The sequence below is a fragment of the Leptodactylus fuscus genome, chromosome 2, assembly GCF_031893055.1.
Source record: "Leptodactylus fuscus isolate aLepFus1 chromosome 2, aLepFus1.hap2, whole genome shotgun sequence".
In the NCBI taxonomy this organism is placed as follows: Eukaryota; Metazoa; Chordata; class Amphibia; order Anura; family Leptodactylidae; genus Leptodactylus; species Leptodactylus fuscus.
The window spans coordinates 93,636,765-93,658,203 of record NC_134266.1 but is presented as its reverse complement, the minus strand read 5'-3'; the positions used below and the strand labels follow the sequence as shown (position 1 = coordinate 93,658,203).

The 21,439-nt window shown below is 40.0% G+C and overlaps 1 protein-coding gene across 1 annotated transcript in view; it reads left to right on the top strand.

Moving 5' to 3' along the window:
* Nucleotides 1–20,344, top strand: part of PLXNA2 (plexin A2) — a 272,967-nt gene extending 252,623 nt beyond the window's left edge. Inside the window, exons 23-32 of the mRNA XM_075264212.1 lie at nt 918–984; nt 2,142–2,288; nt 2,818–2,977; nt 5,220–5,323; nt 10,217–10,316; nt 12,114–12,304; nt 13,644–13,813; nt 16,325–16,537; nt 16,745–16,895; nt 18,862–20,344. Of these exons, the coding sequence (XP_075120313.1) occupies nt 918–984; nt 2,142–2,288; nt 2,818–2,977; nt 5,220–5,323; nt 10,217–10,316; nt 12,114–12,304; nt 13,644–13,813; nt 16,325–16,537; nt 16,745–16,895; nt 18,862–18,957 (1,399 nt within the window). The 3' untranslated portion in view covers nt 18,958–20,344. The remainder of the gene's footprint in view (nt 1–917; nt 985–2,141; nt 2,289–2,817; nt 2,978–5,219; nt 5,324–10,216; nt 10,317–12,113; nt 12,305–13,643; nt 13,814–16,324; nt 16,538–16,744; nt 16,896–18,861) is intronic.
* The last annotated feature ends 1,095 nt before the right edge of the window (nt 20,345–21,439 follow it).

Genomic DNA, 21,439 nt, shown 5'->3' with positions numbered 1-21,439 from the left:
AAATGATAACCCATAGCTCCATGCCCTAACTTGTATCCAAATTCCCTGTTTCCACCCTATGCCAGCATACACACACAACCCCAGTTATTACTTATGCCTCACATATGTCAATGTCAGGGTAAGTGGCTCAGACTTGTGGAATGTTTTGTCCATCCCATTTGTGAATCTCGTGAAGATCATCAGAGGGCTTTACATGGTCAAGAGATTTTCTATATGCCACCGGGCACCGAGGTGCTGCTTCCCGCAGATGAATTGACTAGCCTTACATTGATTTATTATTTTTTTCTTATATGCCATTTTTCCTTCCATAGGACACTCTTTCTCAGCACTATGCTTCACAACAGGATAGGCAGAGTGAACCTGCAGGTGGGCTCGGATATCACAAGCCCTCCCATGCTTTGGCAGCCTACAATGGATTTTCTTCCCCGCGAATGTTAGTGTGAAATCTGCTTATCTCAGCGCAGGCAGTACAATAGAACTGTCATTCTGTCAGTAACCTACCACCAAGTAGAGATAAAGGGGCTGTAGACTGTAGACGGGTTTATTTGTTTTTTTTTGTTTTCTTTTTTCAATATGAATTGCTACACTCCTCTGGTGCTGACATCTAGTGGCCAATGTGAAAAGTACAATGGTTTATTGTTTATTTTTGACATAAGTAGTCTTGCTGCCAAAAATGTCTTGCCTAAAAATCATCGCAAAATCTGTCAGTTTTCTAATAATAAATCCTTTAAGATTTCAGCAGAAAGCGCACCTTTGTATTCATATACATGTGAATAAAACTTGGCAGGCTTTCAGCAGAAATAGCATAAAAGTTTCAAGGTTAAATATGGCAGGTACAGGTACTGTCATGTTTCAAGTAAATGCAGGATGTTTCCCATGACAGCACACTATAAACCTAGATTTTGTTTTCTTCTTAGGACTGAGTCGGTGGCGGAGAAGATGCTGACTAACTGGTTTGCTTTCCTCCTGCACAAATTCCTTAAGGTAAAACATTCAACGCTGTATATATAACATACTATGGCCTTAAATTCTCCCAGTGTTTTACTCAATAAAAGTGTATATTCTGTATACTTACAGAACAAACCATGGCAGAAATCTGATTTCTGCCACGGATTTGCTGGGAAATCCACACAAATATTAGCCCCATAATAATTCATTTGAGCTTATGGAGAAGAGAATGAAGATATTTATTCTTCACAAAATGATTTGTTTCTCCACTGCAGACCAAAATCCACACAGATTTTTTCCATGGAGTATAAAATACTTCATTCACTTGCATTTGATGAAGAATCATGGTGGATTTCATGGGTATTCTGCAGCAGGATCTTTACCTAAATCCATTGAATCCTGAATATTTGGTCTCATTTCTTATATTAGTAATGTAATATTTTAGAGACGCGCTACGCCAATACATTTTATTCACAAACCTATTAGAAAGGTTCGCACTAATAGTGTCTGAGATTTTGTTAACCCATCCTTTTTTGGACTTCAGCTTTGTCACATGACCGACACTTTCACTCTCTAAACGACATAGCATGTTATGTGTGGAAATATGTGACTTGTAGTTGGGGTTATGTATAACATATATCTAATATGTAGGTGTATAATTGATTAACTTTTCTGTAAGTTATGAATTGATAACCTTTCCTTACAATAACTCATCAATTGAAGATCCTTTGGGGTCCTGGATATCCTGGACCCCGGCAGAGAAGCTGTTTGAAGCACCATCAGTGATCTCTGAGCTCCACTTCTGTTTCACAGGCCATGTGACATCACATTCATTGATCACATAGCGTGTCAGCAGCCCCATGTAAGCCCCATAAACTAAAATAATGTACAACACTGTGCTTGGTAACCAGATGAAAGGCAGCAGTGCTCACCCAAACGCTACTACCTTTTCATGCAGCTGGTGGTCTGGATGTTGGACCCCTGCCGAACTTTAATTGATGACCTATTCTAAAGATAGGTCATCAATTATTAAACCTGGAACACCCCTTTAAGCCAAGAGGCCAGGTTTTGGTGATTATGTGTATATTTGCAGGTATAATAGTTTCAACTAAGAAATACATATATATCTCCCATAGTGACCATTTTGGTGGGAACAAAATGTTAATGCTTGGGGGGTTTTTTGTTATTTTTAGGAATGCGCTGGGGAGCCACTCTTCATGTTACATTGTGCCATCAAGCAACAGATGGAGAAAGGACCTATAGATTCAATCACTGGAGAAGCTCGATATTCATTGAGTGAAGATAAACTGATACGACAACAGATTGAGTACAAAACACTGGCAAGTACTATAAATGTCCACAAGAGGGAGTCGTTTTGTTGTACAGAATGGTGCACTGCTGCCCTCTGTGGGGATTCTGCAAATTGAAGCTGTTTCCAGCAGTTGTTCTTGTCTCTTTCTCTTTGAAGTAGACCTTTCTAATAACAGCATCAGACCAGTAAGGCTTCATGTACATGAGCAAGCGTGCACTTAGAGTGTGTTCTGATATATTATAGGACCTCTTTATAAATAGCAAAATCAAACATCAGAACACAAGTGGACTGCATACTTGGTCATGTGCATGAAGCCTTATTGTCCAGGGCATGACTACAGGATAAGGTTATGTATATTTATTCAGGCTTTATGATTCAGTTTTTGAAGCCAAAACCAGATCAAATGTTGCGTCTCTTATTTTTTTATTTTTCAATCCACTCCTGGTTTTAGCTTCAAAATTGAAAGTTAAATGTAAATTAGAAGTCACTACCTTGGGAAGGCTGAATGACTGCTGGAATTAGTTCATTTAATAACTTCACTCATTGTTTCATTGCAGATCCTGAACTGTGTAAACCCTGACAATGAAAATAGCCCAGAGATTCCAGTAAAGGCCTTAAACTGTGACACTATCACTCAGGTGAAGGAGAAGATCTTGGATGCGGTATATAAGAATGTGCCCTATTCTCAGAGGCCAAGAGCTGTGGACATGGATTTAGGTGTGTGCGCTGACTCTACAGCAGCAGATTATGGATGTATTTTAATTGCATTGCAAAGCAAACACCTCACGGCTGAACATAGCTTCATGTTGTTGTCTGTGCTACAATGAAGGTCACAGGGTTTCATTCTGAGATCTTTATTAGATTAAGAATTGGAAAACTTGTTACTTTCAGAACTGCAAGATATGGCCCCACAGTTGGGCAGCGTTTCAACCATGTAGGTGTATTAACTCCTGCATAGTCAAGACTGGATTAATGCAGATGCTTAGTGTGTCATTAAATAGCCTTATTTTTCAGGGTTTCCACATCCAGGTTATTTTATGCAGTTTTTGAAGCAGAAATTCAGGAATGAATTGAAAAAAGAGCACTAGCACCTGTCCTCTAGGGTAAAGAAACACAATGCGGCTCCTCCGTGGGTAAATTCACACAACGTCATGTGAATAATGCCGTGTTTTGGCTAGATTTCTGTTGGGAGAGGGACTCCTAGCAGTATAGCTATCTATGATTCTAGAAGTCCCTGCCTCTCAGCTACATACTGTCCCTTCACAGCTGAAACTTGGTCATGTGAATGTGTCCTAAGCCTTATTCACACATCAGTGTTTGGATCATTCACATCTCGACACCGGTTTTGGCTCACAAACAAAGATGCAGATCTCTGATTAAAAAACACTAACCTATAGATTAAGCCTTAGGTTGGGTTTACGCTACACTTTTTTCTTTCTTTCATTTTTATACTGAAAAACTGCATACAGCTTCTACTAGGCCAGTAAACCCGATGTTTCCAGTTTAATGGTCATTAGTATATGGTTGCAATGTATAGAACTGTGTACTAGGCATTGTCTAATGCATGCAATTCTTCAGCAAAAAGCACCTTGAGGCTAAGGCTGAGTTCAGACGGATTTCACCCCCGATTCCGGAACAGATTCCTCCTAGAATCCGCCTCCCATTGTTTAGAGTGGGAGCCGGAGATCTTAGTAGAATGTGGAAAAAATAAGTGTCCTGCTTGATCTTGCCGCAGATTCCATGGCTGAATTAGTAGCGGGGTCTGTGGCTCGAGACTCCCTCCTGATGAGGCCCATTCATCCAGGCCTAATCAGGAGCGGGATGTCGCAATGAAAACACACCCTGAAACTAAGGCCCCACGTAGCGAGGCGCAGCATAAAAAAAAAATGCTGCGAAAGAAACCATGGCAGTAACACATTGTGTTTTCTCCCGCAAGGTTTTCACAGAAAGTCCGCAGAGTTTTCCTCTGCAGACTTTCTGCTCTTATTATACCTATAAGGAAAAAAACCCGAGCACTTCCTTAGGTATAATTGGTATGCTGCGACGTGAGCATTTTTAAGACGCAGCTTTTCTGATTTTTTACTATAGTGTGTGAATAGGATTAGCCGGAATCCCATCCACTTTGCAGATTCTGTAAAATGCAGCTCAGCGTGGGGCTCCAGACTAAGTGATTTAAATTGCGGTGTTAATTCCACACTGAAAACACGTAAAAAGTATCATAAAGGTATTATTTAAATTTGAATCAGAACGGGAAGAGGAAGATATTGATTAAATTACATACAATCACAAAGTAAAAAATCAATACTAAAAGCACCTTGTTTCGATTCTATCTTGTATTTTTTCTGCAATATTTCAGTCCTGTGTGTCTATACTCTGAGGGTTGGTTCACACTAGCGTATGTATTCTGTCCGGGGAGAGTCCACATGGAGACCCCCCCGGACAGAATACAATCGCAATTGCAAGCGCTGTGCTGTCAAAGCTCCCAGACCCCTTAGACTATAATGGGGTCCGTGTGCTTACCGCACACTGCCTGCACTAATCATTTATTTTTAGGGTGAACTGTAGATCTGGATATAAAGCCCTCTGTTTGCACTATTTTGAAAGCTTCTTAGTAACATCATATAGTAACATCAGTGCTTACATGTAAGGATATGTGTACACTCCAAAATCCTCATAATTTTCATGGGAGTCAATGACAGATGCTGCTTTTTTTTCTGTGCCGTATTCTCTCAGCACTGAAACCGCAGCAGGTGTCTTTAGTGTGTCGATCCACAGCTGTTCAAACCAGAAAACTGTGCCAGAACCAAGACTCAATTGCAGGTTTCTTCCAAGGGCTGGAAAATACATTTTTGTGCCATGTACCCTTTAATTTCACTTAATAACAAGGCAAATCATAATTCCTAAAAAAATAAATCCATTTACACCATGCTTTAAATTGTTTTCTGCCTCACCCTCACAGAGTGGCGACAAGGACGTATAGCAAGGGTTGTTCTACAAGATGAAGACATCACAACCAAGATAGAAGGTGACTGGAAAAGACTCAACACACTCATGCACTACCAGGTACCTTGTCTATACATGAATCTCTGATTTATATGATGGTCCAGAAATACAGTAGTAGGGTAGTGGTTTACAACCTGTGTAGCTGTGATTAAGTTACAACCCCAGCAGCTTTTTTAGGGTATACCAGTAGTTGTAGTTTCATGTGGAGAGCCACATATTGAAAGCCGCTGATGTAAAAAAACCCACCATTTTCTCCAATGTACTTTACCATCTCCCCAATCCAATAGTATTTAAAAGGAGCAGCAGTTCATGCGCGACCGCTGCTTTACTCAGTCTTTGACCACAGTGAGTAGAAATGGTTCAGGGTTCCTGTTTTAGTGATTGCAAAGGGTCCCAGGTTAGATAATAAAGGCAAATTGTGGGAAAATCTTTTTATCAATGCTATCTAGAAGCAACTTTTAGGTCGAGAACCAGTGTAGCTTAAGGGTAAGTTCACACAGGGTTTTTTTGGTCAGGATTTTGAGGCCGTATTCGCCTCAAAATCCTGACCAAAAAGATGGCTCCCATTGAAATAAATGGGAGCCGGCCAGGTCTTTTTTCTGGGAACCGTTTGTTCCAGCTTCCGGAAAAAGAAGCGAGATGCTCATTCTTCAGGCCGTTTCGCCTCGCGATTCGGCCTGAAGGCACTCCCTCCTCCCAACTAGGCCCATTCATTGGGTCTAATCCGGAGTGTGTGACTGGATGCCAGTGCAGTGCACCGACATTCAGCTGCGGCTACCCGTTTCTTGGTCCGGAACCTGAGGTGTGAACTTACCCTAAACTAGACTTTTAGTAGTAGTAAATCTGCCCCAATATGCCTTTTGCTGCAGGTTTTAACAGCAATTTTCATCTTTTCCATTGCAAAGTTTTAAAGCAGCTGGAGACCTGCAACAATTCTTACAAGGGTGCTGTATCAAAACACCCTGATTTTGGGTGGTTTTTGTGAGGTGGCAGAGTTCAGCAAAATCTGCCTCTGAATCTTTCTGATAGAAATTTAACAGTATGCCCACCGTGTGTGCCCACAGCCTTAAAGGGATTTATTAAAGACACTAATTATCCATACTGTGTAGTCGTATAAGTTAATTGTAATTTAAATGCTTGCAGTAAAGTTAAGTATCCCAGTTCAAGGCCAGTAAAATACGGAACTTCTCTCTGAGGTATCCCTCCATCTCTTGTGTCATTACATAATTGTCTTTAACTTGTAATAGTTTAATGACGCACTTTCATAGTCACTTTTCAGGGTAAAATAGCTGCGGTATATTAGATATTGCTAACTGCTGTACTTATTTGCCTACTTTTGTAGGCTTTATATGTAGTCCATTCAGATAGACCATGGAATGATGTGAACAGTTAGGAATATATACTTTGTATATTAATTCTCCAGCATTAATGTAAACACTTGACTTTCTGCTATTTATAATGTAATGCACTTTGGACATAATCTATAATGGATAGAGACCCAGGAAGTGCATTAATTCCTGCTGAAAGGGCACTAGGCCTAGACTTAATTCTATTATAGACATATTGCTTCAAGTGTGGGCTCAGCAAAATGAAGCATCATTGCCACTTAGCTGAGGCTTCACATCTCTACATTCAATATTCTATAAAATGAAATGACTCTGTGGTTGGTGGAATCCTACCATTGCTTAAATAGGATGCTAGTGTTCTTGATCAAAATCGACATTTGTCAGTTTTCTGGGAAGGGTCCATCCTATGAGGTTTGGCATAAGGTTAAAGACCATATTACGGCAAGTCTTAAATCATAGACTGATATCCTGGGTATACAAGTAGACCCTTAGGTATAAGGCACATTGCAAGTGCAGGATGTCGTATGATGGAGCAAGCATGGAGCTGTATTACAACTCCGTACAACTCAGAGGCATAGGAAAGCATATATTTTTCTATGGATGCTATATTATGTTCAGCACAACTCAGAGGATTATGTATCCATATGACCTTAATGCCTAAATGAGAACTCCTGCAAAATGTTTGAAATCTACATTTACAGATCTTCAAAGGTTAACGGATTTCAGATCTTTCGGGAAAGTATTATTCTTAGTTAAGGCCAGTTTCAGATGGATACATACAGTCTGTGAAATATGAATTGTATTTCGTTGGTATTTTCTGTCCATAGACCCAGTCATAGCCATTTATGATGCCGCTAGTCATTGTCACGCCGCAGGTCTACTGTCCCCTTCTGTAGTCATGCTTTTAGTGCGTGACAGAAGTCTCATGGTGAGACAGTGACTGTAAATGACTGGGATGCTGTGACACAGAGTCCCTGGCAGGAAAACACAGCCCACACACAATCTGTATTTCACAAACTGAAGATACCATTGTAACCTAAAGGTTATCTTTGATGTATCTTCACCTGTTTCTGTTAATTCTATGGGTGTCCTCATTGCAGTTAACTGATTTATTATTCCCTGCTAGGTAAAAAAGCCTTACATGTTACATAGTAGCAGCCATTTTATGACCGGGGAGGGCGCTATTAATTAGCCTTGTCAAACGGTAACGACTAAAGTGTCAAGGCTTTGTATTCCTCATAGGTTTCCTTGTACAAGGAAGCCCTGGACTGTACGTTACCCTTACAGACTGTGAACATGAAGACTAGGTGAAGAGGATAGAATGTGAAGCTTCCTAGGCGAGAATCTCCTTGGCGCTAATATTCATCTACAGTTTGACTTTTGCCTAATTAATCCTCTGGATGTAATAGAGGGACAGGCAATTTAAGCCTCTGAAAGATTACTTTATTGCTTGTCTTCCCATAAATCACATTTTTATAAAGTTCATAAAACCGGTTAGAATAAAAAATGGTTTAATAAGAATGCTTTATGGTCCATAACATTATGATAGCTGCTTATTCTCTTTGTGCTTCAGCTTTAATTAAATCAGCGCCATTCTCCATCTTGAAAATGGGGCTGGAAATGAGAGAGGCTAAAATGTGCTTAAAAAAGCGACTCTCACACGCGATTAGCCGCTCACACGAAATATCTCTGAACACTTGTTTGGATTCGGGGCTGGGTTATATGGAAACACTCCTAATGCAAACATCGCTTCATGTGAGGAAATGAGTCACATTATCTCACTATACACCATCACTCACAGCTATGCTATTGTTTTCTAGAAAAATAACTCCGACTTGTATCGGAAACGACAATCAGGGAGGCTTTCCAACAGCAAAGGTTAAGATCATAGCAAAAGTCATGAAAATGTTATTGAGAGAGGGTATGAACCCATGCTAGGCCGCTTCATCCGTCACCGCTGACAGGCCTCCATGTACACCCTATAATATTTATTTGGTGCCCTTCATGCTTGTGGCCTGCTGTTACTTAGTTAGCTTACACCCTAAGCAGATGCAATATAGAATACTGTAGATATTATTTAGTGACTAGTTTATCAGAAATGTAGAAAGCATTGGTAGAGGTTGTGTGTGTGAACAGACATTACAAATAGGTCACCACTGCCATATTCAGGGAAACCCAGATTTCGAAAGATTGAAGATTGGGGTCAATTTCATTCAATTCTATCACTACACGGAATTCAATTTTTGTTTTTCATTTATTGGAAAAAATATATTATTTTGGGTGACAGTTTTTGGAAATGTTCTTGAATTTATATAAGTTGGTAGTAAAGCTTTTATATTGCCTGCATTTGGCTGGTTTGACACTAGAATTTTGTTGCAGAAAAAGGAACCCATTGAAGTATATGGGAGGCTTTTTTTAAAGCGCTTAAATTCCACACCAAATTCCTCACCATTTTCCTCTATGTGAATGGACCCTTGAGGGTGCATTCACACGGAGGAAAATGGTGAGGAATTTGGTGTGGAATTTTTCACGTGCGAAAAAAAGCCTCCTATTGATTTCAAAGGGTTCTGCTAGCTTTTTTTTTCCACTAGTGTAATTTTCCACTGTAGGAAAATTCCGCCAGTGGAAAACAAAAGCTAGCAGAACTCATTGAAATCAGTGGGAGGTTTTTTTTAACTCGTGGAAAATTCCTCACCATTTTCCTCCGTGTGAACGCACCCTAAGACCGGGGCCCCACAGAGCGAAAACACCGCAATTTGCCCGCAGCGGTGACGCTGCGGGAAAAATCACAGCGTTGTACAGTGCAGACAAAGTGGATGGGATTCATGCGAATCCCATCCCCACTTTGCGGAAAAGATCGCATTGCAAAGCCGTTGCGGCTTTACAAATCGCAGCAGGTCGATTATATCTATGGAAACACCGGCGGCTTTCCCATAGATATAATGTTAAGAGAAAGTCCGCAGAGGAAAATTCTGTGAACTTTCTCTTAAAAACGCTGCGAAAGAACCACAATGGGTTCACGCAGCAGTTCATCCCGCAGCGCTTTAGTGATGCAGATACGTCCCGTGGGGTCTTAGCCTAAAATCTACTTTTTTACAATGTGGGGCCCCAACCTTAAAATACTGCAACCAGGTGTTATAGATTCTTCAACAAGAAATTATGAACAGTCTTGCCTACATAAGGAGGGGGGGATTGTTTTGTTTTTTTTGGGGTTTTTTATATGTCATGGCTTTTTTTTTTTTTGCCTATGTTGGGGGGGGGTTCAAAATGCAACATGCCAAGGGTACATCTTAGGGAGAAACATGAGGAGACCAATAGAATTAGCGATATATTACAGCTGGGAGGGCCTGGTACACATTTGCATTGTAGCCCACGAGCTTTATGTTATGATTGTAGCATGCTCTGGTTATGTCATTTTTCTCTGATGTCTTCCTAATGATGTCATTATAGGAAAAAAATAAATTCTGAAAAAAATTCAGGAAAAATGGTGTGTGAATGTAAAAAAAGCCACGGCCAAGAAAAAAGCGCTATAAAAATTGCAAAGCAATTCGGCCTTTTTTCAAGTAATACAAAACCTGAATGTAGCCTTATTTTTTTTCTTTTGCAGGTCTCTGATCGTTCAGTAGTTGCTCTTGTCCCAAAACAAACCTCCTCATACAACATCCCAGCTTCTGCAAGCATATCTCGGACCTCCATCAGCAGATATGGTAAGAAAGCACATATCAATACATTGCACACACACAGATTTTCAATTCTTTCAACATTACTTGTTCTTGTGCACCATAAAAAGCTATAGCTGCATACAAAATAATTATAGTATCAGGCACACTGGCGTAATTTTGGTCATCAGTATATGTATTTGTATATGTCAGTAAAGTAAAACCAGACATGGAACCAAGATATAGAAGAGTTGCACATCATCCCATTGCATTTTTTTCAGTTTCTATTCCTACTGTTAGTTTTATCTTACACAGTTTTACCGAATCCTTTACATGCCAGTATTTCAGCCGTAAATTCCAGCGAGACCACGGTTCTGATCACATGAACTAACAACATCTAATGTGTGAAATTGGCCTGATACTGCTGCTATAAGGGTAAAAGTGGCCTAAAACTAACTTAGTACAAATGTTGTGTGCCAATGTTGTAATTATGATTGTTGTGAAATAGTGAATAAACGGCAGAAACAATATGGGGAATAAGCATTTATATACAGGTCCATGTTTCTTGGCATATGGGCCCTCTAATATCACAAGCTGTACGATTTACAGTTCATGGCATGGCATTATTTATCAAATCTAAGAATAAAATTGGCCTTGTTGGATTTCTTTTGTCCAGAGCAGTTTATGATATATTACATAGCAGTATAAATGAGCAAATTAACTATTGTAAACTAATCCCACTTGTAAAGTTAGATTATGCGCAATAACATGGATATAAACTAAGATTTGTAAGAAATAACCTACAGCCTCCTCCAGAACTCATAGGGTTACAGTTCTCAGCAGAGAATCACAGGAGCTGTTTCTATGCAGATCACGGCATAAACGACTTAAATCTTCAGCCGCTAACCGTCTGCGAAGGCGGCAGTATCAGTAACATTTGTCTCTCTCATTCATTAACATGTAAATTATGAAAATTGGAGCAAACATGATTACAGTGGAAAGAAAAAGCATCACAACATATTATTGGGAATCAACAATACTGCTGATCGGTGGTTTGGGGCACCGCGCTCGGGAAAAGACTCCATTAAAACTGCATTTCTGGCTCCTGCAAGTCTGTGACATTAACAGCAATATTAATGGTGACATTGGAAATGTTAACAGGGAATCTGTATTGTCTCAGGCTGATGGAGATGTTCATGGAGCAAAGGAGAATAGGAAGAATAATTTCATGACAGAAACTCCAGCGTCTCTCTGTCCGGCGTTGACTGCAATGGCATGTCATGCTTCTTGTATCCACACTTACTTACCCAGCATAATTGTATCTGCTTTAGCTTGACAACAGAGACTATCAGAATTAAACCTTCGTTGCCTTTTCCTAATTTGATGGCATTTTTATTGCTAAATAGTGCTTTCTTTGCTAAGCTGTGCTAAGCCTCTTGCTGGTTCTTTGCATGCACTGCAAGGAGACGTATGGTTCATTAACACCGGTGGCATTTGATTGAGGGCCAAAGTCATTTGACTTTCCACCCGTAACCCCTATACACGGCGAGTCTAGGTATGAGGCAGCATCTTGAAAACAATTAGAAACAGCTGCAGGCAACCTTGTAGTATACAGGCCATGTATGGTCTAAGTTATAGTCATCCATGAGCATCATTCATTTCTTTTATATAGGTGCTTTGTTCTGCAGACTCGTTCTTTCTTTGTCTTAGCCAACAGCATTGCTTACTTATATATGGCTGCCCATTTTCAAGTGCAGATTTGAGAAGGAAAACGGAAATTTTATTGTCTAACCTATTCCGTAGGATATAAGTTTATTGATTATTCCTATTTTGTTCTTCTTGTAGACTCCACATTTCGCTACACAGGCAGTCCCGATAGCCTTCGTTCTCGTGCCCCCATGATCACACCAGATCTTGAGAGTGGTGTTAAGGTTTGGCACCTGGTGAAAAATCATGAACATGGAGACCAGAAAGAAGGTGATCGAGGAAGCAAGATGGTTTCTGAAATCTACTTGACAAGGCTGTTAGCAACCAAGGTAACCTCATAAAACTTATCTGGAGTTTTCCTCTCTGATGTCCTCTTTGCATGGCTTTATTCCTATCAACTTTTCACATGTTTCTTTTTTAATTGCTGAAGGATGAGAGTGAACAAATTATTCGTTTGCAGTTTTTTTTTATGACTTTTAGAGTACTTATTTAATACAGAATCAGGCCTTTCAATCTATAGACAAATAATGGAAATATTAAGAGTATTTGGATGAAGGTGAGTTTCCTGGACTTTTATATTGAGTATCAGTATAAGATTTTTGGGAGTCTGACTCCTGGCACCCTCCACACACTATGCATGTCCCAGAATGCAATTGCCGCTCTTTCCATTTTAGTTTAATGGGAGAAGCTGCATTACCCTTAAAAGACACTTCACGTGGACGTTGCTGTGCTATTTCTTGCATTGACAATAAGTGGTGTCCTGGGAGCAGGAATGTAGCTGACCTGATATCGGTGACCTATCCTAAAGATACGTCATCAATATAAAAGTCCTCAAAGATCCTTTAAAGTTGAAAAACACAACACATGGTAGATTGGTCAGAGTTGGTGTTATTTGTTAGATATCCAACAAAATAAAATAAAGGAGTTGTCCAGTTTTAGACCAATATATAGGTACAAATGTTATTGTTTGTATAAAGAATGTTATACAGTTTTCCAATCTTCTTTCTGTATCAGGACTTCACGATTTTCAAGATCTCTGCTTGATGTCATTTATTCTGCTTACTGCCAGTGGATAAAAATCACTGCATGGTCATGTGATAAACAATCCATGGTCATGTGATGAACACACAGGTGCACAGATGTCTGACTACTGTGCTGTGACCATAATCAGTTGTGTTTCCATCATATGACTTTTGGGCTCCTGCTGTCCTAATGGTTGGAATCCCAACAGTTGTACTACCAGCAATCTGACGCTTATCCTCTATTCGGTGGATAGGGCATAAGTGTCTATAAGGGTAAGTTCACACGGTGGAAACCTTTTCCTTTGTGTGACTTTTTCGCGTGGCTAGCCAGGACGGGATGCTGATTCAGTGCATCGACATCCCGTCGCGTTATCCCGCTCCTGATTAGGCCTGAATGAATGAGTCGAAGCAGTAGGTTATCTCTAGCCGCGGAATCCGCGTGAAGATAGGGCACGTCGCATATTTTTTCCTCTAGCTGAAAAAAATCGCTAGCAGAGAAAATCTGTGAGTGACTCCCATTGAAATGAAAGGGAGGCGTTTTTGGAGGCGGATTCCGTATCAAAATCCGCCTGCAAAAAACTCTGTGTGAACATACCCTTATGACAAACCCATTTAGTGCTCATTTGCAATTTTTTTGTCTTTGTAGGGAACACTACAGAAGTTTGTGGATGACCTTTTTGAAACATTGTTCAGTACAGTGCATCGTGGGAGTGCACTGCCTCTTGCTATTAAGTACATGTTTGATTTTTTGGATGAACAGGCAGACAGACATGGTATCTATGACACAGATGTTCGACATACGTGGAAAAGCAACTGGTACGTTAATCATGGCGCAAATTGATCAGCTTGCTAAGTAAGAAGGTTAAAACAAAGTGTCAGGGATCGTGGTCTCACAACAGATATATCTACTGACTATACCAATTTGGTGCGGTATTTGTACACCTTACTCACCACACACGCACAAATGCAATCATAAAAAAGGGGTACTCCGCTTCCACACTCCTGTCCAACTCACCTGTCACACTTGGCTACCCAGGGGACCCTTACAATCACACACCTACACACAGATCTGCCATTACTCACCAACAAGTGTAGAGAAGACACCAATATACCCACACCACACACAACTAGCACACAAACACCAATATGATAATTATGATCTTCAGACTTGTCGGGGGTGTTTTAGAGCTAAAGGACAATCTTATTAAATTTTAGATTTAATATACATAAAAAGAGTACAGTGTTAATAACAACAAAAAGATGGAATAACAAAGACACATACAAACAATATAAAAATAGGAAATAAAATACAGACCTATTTGTTAAGTCTGTCTGGGAGCTTAAAGTGTAATTGAACTTTCGGACAACTTTTGATGTTCTGGCAGTATTTGTCATTAATAAATTTTGTAATATACTTTAGAGACAAATTTTGGATCCTTTCTGAGGAATCCTGTATTTCTTCACTCTTTTCTTTGTTTCTGTGTTGAGAACTGTTCCTGTCTCTCACTGAATGTTACTGTGTATGGGAGTACGGAGCAGAGAAGAGGAAGAGAATACAGTTATATCTTGAATATTGTAAAATGTGCAAACTTGCGTTTTTGTGTCATATGAAGAGGAGATTCTCTTCTTTCATGTGACACTGTCTATATTATATCCAGGCATATCACTGGTTGAAAACACAGTCAGTAAGCAAGTTTGTACATTTTGGAAGTTACCTTCCCCTCATTTTCTCTACACAGCCCCGTTCTCCCATATATAGTAAAATTCAGTGAGAGGAAGGAACAGCTGTCAATACAGAAGCAAAGGATAAAGTGGGAAAAATGCAGGATGTCACAGAAATGATCCAAAATATTATAATAAAGTATAGTACAACATTTATTAATAACACAAATGCTGTCCGAAAGTTTAGTTTTGCCTCAAGCGTAAGAAAACAGATCAATTTTTTGACCGAAATGCATTTATTAACAATCAGTCGTCTTTAAGCATACATTGTACTGCAACACAACACAGGCTGAGACAGAATACACAATAAATAATTATAGCCATCTTACATAACTTGACAGCATGACAATACAATACAGAAGTTACCCTTTCTATATATCACACTGCATGCTGCACTAAAATCGTTCAACCTTCAAACATTGTATACATACACTCAATGAAGCATACATACATATGAGTGGTAGGGAGGGGAATAATCACAGGCCTGTAGCTTTATTAAGAGGACACACAAGGGGAGAGAGGGGGAAGGAGATTCCTGGCAGCCTTAAAACAGTTCATAAGGCGCTAGGCCTTCGGGATTTCCTCAACAGAATGTCCCCCAGGAAATGGTCTGTAAAGTACCATGTGATACAAAAGGTTGCTCCTGGGCTGTTGGTTTATGTTCCAGGGCACCCAACAAGCTCTATGCAAAAGGGCAGTCCCATAAGAGATCGAGAGATGTTTCCTCCACGAGGGAGCACCTGGGGAAGTCCCGGGTTTTGCACAAGATGTAGGCAGCATGAATGACAGCAGGAGCAGTCCCCCCTTGCATGAAATATCCTTATGCATGTTGGTCAGCTTGCATGAAGACACGTTGGTCCAGACAGTCTCCTTAGTGTCTTAAACAGACTCCACCAAGTCCTTGGTTCTGATGAGCTTCTGAATAACCTTGGGCTTTGCCTAGTTGGATTTGAGACCCTCCACTTGGTGCTCCATAACAAACCGTGTGATGTTTCTGTAGAACTATGGAGCATTCCAGTTGTAAAAGAAGGAGCTGTCCCACTTGTCCTAGCTGAGTGCCCACCAAAGGGGAAGGAGAAAGAAACGGAACATGGCCTTGCCCACAGAGTCATACACAGCTTCACACAAAGACATTTCAGAGGAGCATTGGGATATCCAGAATGTCCTTCCCACCTCTGACCACTAAGCTGCTTCTTGCAACCTCCCAGCTGACATGACATAATTTCCTTTTGTTGCAAAACTAGGGCTTTTGATCAGCGAGTTCTCACATGATCCAGTGTCGCCATGTCTGCTATGGTCAGCCTGTCAGATTTGCTAACTAGAGTGAATGCACTTTCTGGGACCCTGTTTCCTGGTTTATGGATTGAAATTACAATACAAATTGTAGTTACCAATTAAGGAAACCTTAGCACAGACATGTACACAAACTCCAAATGTTGTAACCTACATCCATGAATGAAAAAACCCACACAGCTAAGGAAAATCCTAAATATACAGATAACTCATAACATGATATATATACATGCCATAGCAGTCCTCATGAACATCCTGGAGAAACAGTCACATTATGTGATGCTTTATTCATTTCTTATTTTTTCTTCACAGTCTGCCACTTCGGTTTTGGGTGAATGTCATTAAGAATCCTCAGTTTGTGTTTGACATCCATAAAGGCAGTATCACAGATGCCTGCTTGTCTGTTGTGGCTCAGACCTTCATGGACTCTTGTTCCACCTCAGAACATCGGCTTGGAAAAGATTCTCCCAGCAACAAATTGCTCTATGCCAAGGACATCCCCAACTACAAAAATTGGGTTGAGAGGTCAGTGTGTAATATATTTCATGCGTCAAGTACAGACCGATTCTCAGTGTTTTGAAAATAGAATTGTGGAGGGGACTTTCTGAATCAAGTTCTAGTTGTAGCAATAGAAGTGAGAAAATTGGTTGATATTGGTGGAGTAATATGTCATAATCAAAATGAACTATCATAACGGCAATTTAATAAATTGTATTGATTTGTGCTGCACAGGTATTATGCTGACATTGCAAAGCTCCCAGCCATCAGCGACCAGGACATGAATGCCTACCTCGCAGAGCAATCTCGAATGCATGCATCAGAGTTTAATATGCTAAGTGCACTCAACGAGATCTACTCATATGTCAGTAAATACAGCGTGGAGGTAAGGAGTGACCTGAAAACTAGAAGATCAAGCTGAGTAACAGCTGTCAGTGTATGAACTGTTACTATGTAGCCTGTTGTTTTCATATACATTGTTTTGCTTACAAACAAAAGATATACATGCAATGTAATGCATATAAGCAAAAAGAGAGAATCAGGAGTTAACAAAGAATCTGTATTGAGGGGCCACACGGTGGCTCAGTGGTTAGCATTGCAGCCTTGCAGCGCTGGAGTCCTGGTGTTCAAATCCCGCCAAGGGCATAAAACCACCTGCAAGGAGTTTGTATGTTCTCCCCGTGTTTGCATGGATTTCCATCCCATATTCCAAAGACATACTGATAGGGAAAAATGTACATTGTGAGCTCTATGTGGGGCTCACAATCTACATTTAAAAAAAAAAAAGAATCTGTATTGATTTAATTTCCATTATGTCCAATTATAAAGTTGCAAAAATATGATTGGGGTTAATATGTTTAACCTAATAAATCCCAGATGTTTGTTCATGGGATGGGACTATTATTACATCTCAGCCCTATAAAGCTGCATGTGGATAAGCTGCAGTAACAGACACTTCAATAGGAAAGAATGATGCTCTAGCTAGAGAAAAGCACACCAGTTTTATACAGCTCCTTTACTTCACGTTTTTATGTTACTTTGCAACATGTTTATGAATCTATTCCTAAATATGTTATAGTATTGTAACCAGCCATCTAGCTAAATGTCAATAGTAAATGGTAGTGTTACCTGGAGAGATTATATTGCACATTTGGTTTTATGGTAAAGTTGTCAGCACATTGGTATGGAGTATGTTAAATAATAAAATAACTATTACCTTGTGAATTTCCTGCCTCTACTTCCGTGATCCTCAGCAGCTCTTGCTGGTGCTCCGAGACCACTGAGGCCATCGATTGGCATCTATGACACACTATCAGTTCGGGCCAAGTGAGCATATACCATGAGGGATCACTGGAGTGGCAGTGCTATTACAATGAGGGATTTGACATCATTTCATGATTTTACTCATTTTTTGAGATCCTAGAAACCTCTTTAGACTGAGGCCCCACGTTGCAGAAAAGCAGCAAATTTTTTTGCAGATTTTGTTGCAGTTTTTTGAGCCAAAGCCAGGAATGAATTAATCAGAAGGTGAAAGTATAAGAACTTCCTATATATTTCCTATTCCTTTTGTAGCTATTCTTGACTTTGGCTCAAAAAACCACAGCAAAATCTGCAACAAATAAAGCTGCGTTTCTGCATGTGGGGCCTCAGCCTTAATGTTACGGCCCCATGTAGCGGGAGCAGTGAAAAAACACATGGCAGCAACTCTTTTTACAGAAAGCCCACAGAGTTTTCCGCCGCAGAATTTCTGCTTCAATTATACCTATATGGAAAAAGCTATGTTTTTTGTTTTTTTAAATCAAAGCATGGTGGCTGTGGATGGTTTTTTGCAATGTGTGGATGTGAATCTTCACTCTGTGGGTAAAACGTAAATGTAAAACGATTTGGGTTTTGCCAAATTTGCAGCAAAATCGTGTTGTATACAGTTGTGCCCCTGCCTTAACACTGAAGCCCCACTTTGCAAAAACGCTGAGTTTTATGTACCTGCAAATTGAATGGAATTCTGGTTAATCCCACCCAGACATTGCAGAAAAAAAATCTCCAGCGGAATAGCTGAAAAACGCAGAATGTCAATTATACCTACGTAAATGCTGGCGTTTTCCATATAGGTATAAAGAGGAAAGAAAGTCTGCAGAGGAAAAACTGCAGAACAAAATGCATCAGGGTTTTGTTTTGTTTTTTTGTTTTTTGCTGCATTTCTCTACATGGGGCCCAACACTACAGATACATTGGTGATATTGCGGATCCATTCATTTTATCCCATGGATTGGTGTGGTGTGGTTTCTGGAAGAATAATACATGAGTTTCTATAATAAAAACCTTAAAATAATATGTAATCCCTTCTCTTACAGCTAATAACGGCCTTGGAACAGGATGAACAGGGGCGTCGACACCGCTTAGCCTACAAAGTGGAGCAGTTGATAGCGGCCATGAGCTTTGACAGCTGAATTTCAATACAATTCTTTCACCATGGAGAGGGGACAGCATCCTGGCAAAGACTCTTATGACAGAGCTGCAGGGTTCCCCGGACATTCCTTCCAACTGTGAAAAATCCCATCAAGCATCAGAAGGTCTTACAGCTGACTGCCTCCCAGAATGAGGAGCTCAGCCAAACCAGCTCTGTACTCATCATTCCTTCTGAGACCCCGAGGGTCGGCGGAGTTTCCACAAGCCCAGCAGGCTGCTGATTGCATGTTGTACGTAAATTAAGAGACTGCATAACAAGAGAAGACTCAACTGCTCTGTTTGTTGGTTTGGTTGTTCGTTTAGCTTGTTTTTTTCTTCAGAAGACTCCTATTTTTATTATTATTTATTGCTTTTTGGGAAGGGTGTAAAATGGGGGAAGAGTACATTATTTTTCATCCCTAAAAGAAAAACAAATGAAATTTTCATAGATTTTAAATTCTTAAGCGGCCACACTTGGCATATTTTGCACTGGTTCAAGGGATGACTTTCAAGAGTTGAAAAACAATAGGAAAACTGTGGATTTTTGCAACGTGTATCCACTACCAGCTGATCTACCAGAGGACTTGTACCCTTATCGCTTGTCTACTTATGAACTGTACTTAAGGTCAATCACTCCAAATTCACCAGCTAATCCGACAGCAATTTTTTCATAGCAAGAGGCATGTGTCCATTAACCAAGTAGAATGACCCTTTAATGTCATCATGAATCTGTACCAAGTTTCATTGCTTTGTGTACTAAAACCATTGCCTACAGCTTTTCACATTGAGATCTTGGAATCCACTGAAACACTTTTAGTATAATAACCTGGCCCTTAGCAGTATGTTCCCAATGTTTCAGGACAATACAAAATGTCATAAAGCATTACCAAATATAGTACATGAAAACCAGGATACAGTATTCAACAGAACTAGAGTATTACGAGTAACTAACCCACTGCTATTTGTTAGTGGCACTGAATAGAAAAGCAGTACATCTCTAGGGCTAAATACACAATAATCTAATATTCCATTCATTATGTATACATGTTGGTTATGTACGGAAGCCTGCACATTGTGCTATTATCTGTATTCATTGTCTTGTTTACAGGATGATTCCTTCTAAAAGTCTACTTTTTAGGTGGAATATGAACATGCTGCTCATTCCCTAAGGCTCTGCTCAGATTTGACTTAGATTTTTTTGTTCTATTTATGCAGTTTTTTGACAGTCAGAATAGTGCAGAATACTGCAGCTTTGTATTCAGCAAAAAAAAAAAAAAAAAAAACTGATACCCGAAGGAAACTGGACTGAGGCTTTATCCACTTGTGTGTTGTAGCCTCCATTTATAAAACACAGCACCAGATACATCAGGTCTTACTGAGGTCTTCATTGCATAATATTTTGATAAAAACTGCAATGTTCACTATTAGGGAGCCTTCACACTGAGTTTACGCTCGCTCATTCTGAACGTAAACTCGTTCAGAGCGAGCGGTGTAAAAAACAGATCCCATTGACTTCAATGGGTGCCGGCATACGCGCATATCACATTGAGAGCAATAGGTAAAAAAGCCTCCCATTGATTTCAATGGGCATGCCGAAATCCATTGACGTCAATGGGATCTGTTTTTTACGCCGCTCACTCTAAACGAGTTTACGTTCAGAATGAGCGAGCGTAAACTCCGTGTGAAGGCTCCCTTAGGCTAAGGCCCTACTCTGTGGAAACACAGATTTTTTTTGTTGCAGATTTTGTTGTGGTTTTTTTGAGCCAAAGTCAGGAGTGGATTGAGCAGAAGGGAGAAGTGTAGGAGCTTCCTATATATTTTCTATTCCTTTTGTGTTCACTCCCAGGTTTGGCTAAAATAAAACACAGCAAAATCTGCAACAAAGAAAGCTGTGGGGCTCAGCCTTAAATGTGAACACATCCCAGTCCATTAAAAGTCAATGGAGGAAAAGAAATCGATCAGACAAATAGATCCTAAATGATTACGACAAACCTATTATAAGCATCATTTCTTCTGTAAAAAAGAAAATCATGGCACCGGCTGTGTGAGCAGAGCCTACAAAATGCATTGCTGGCTACATGATATTTCCTTTAAGGGCAGAATTACCTTTAGGGTCCATTCACATGGAGGAAAATTACATTTTATTTGGCTTCAGCACTGCAAAAAAGCCTCCCATTGAAAATTCCACTAGTGGAAATAAAAGCTAGCAGAACCCATTGAAGTCAATGGGGGGCTTTCTTTTCAGCGCTGAAAATTCAGTGCCAAATAAAGCTCTGTCTTCATCCGTGTGAATGAACCCTAAGTATACACCATTTTAAGCACCAGGAAAGATCCCAAGGAAGGCACTGAATAGTGAGAATTTTTGGACTCTTTGAGGATAGTGTGATCTACTTTATTAGAAGGTTTATGCCTTGCAGTATAGGATTTTTTTTTGCATTAGGGCCAATGACTGACACATTCAGTGGCATATGCCGGACGTATACT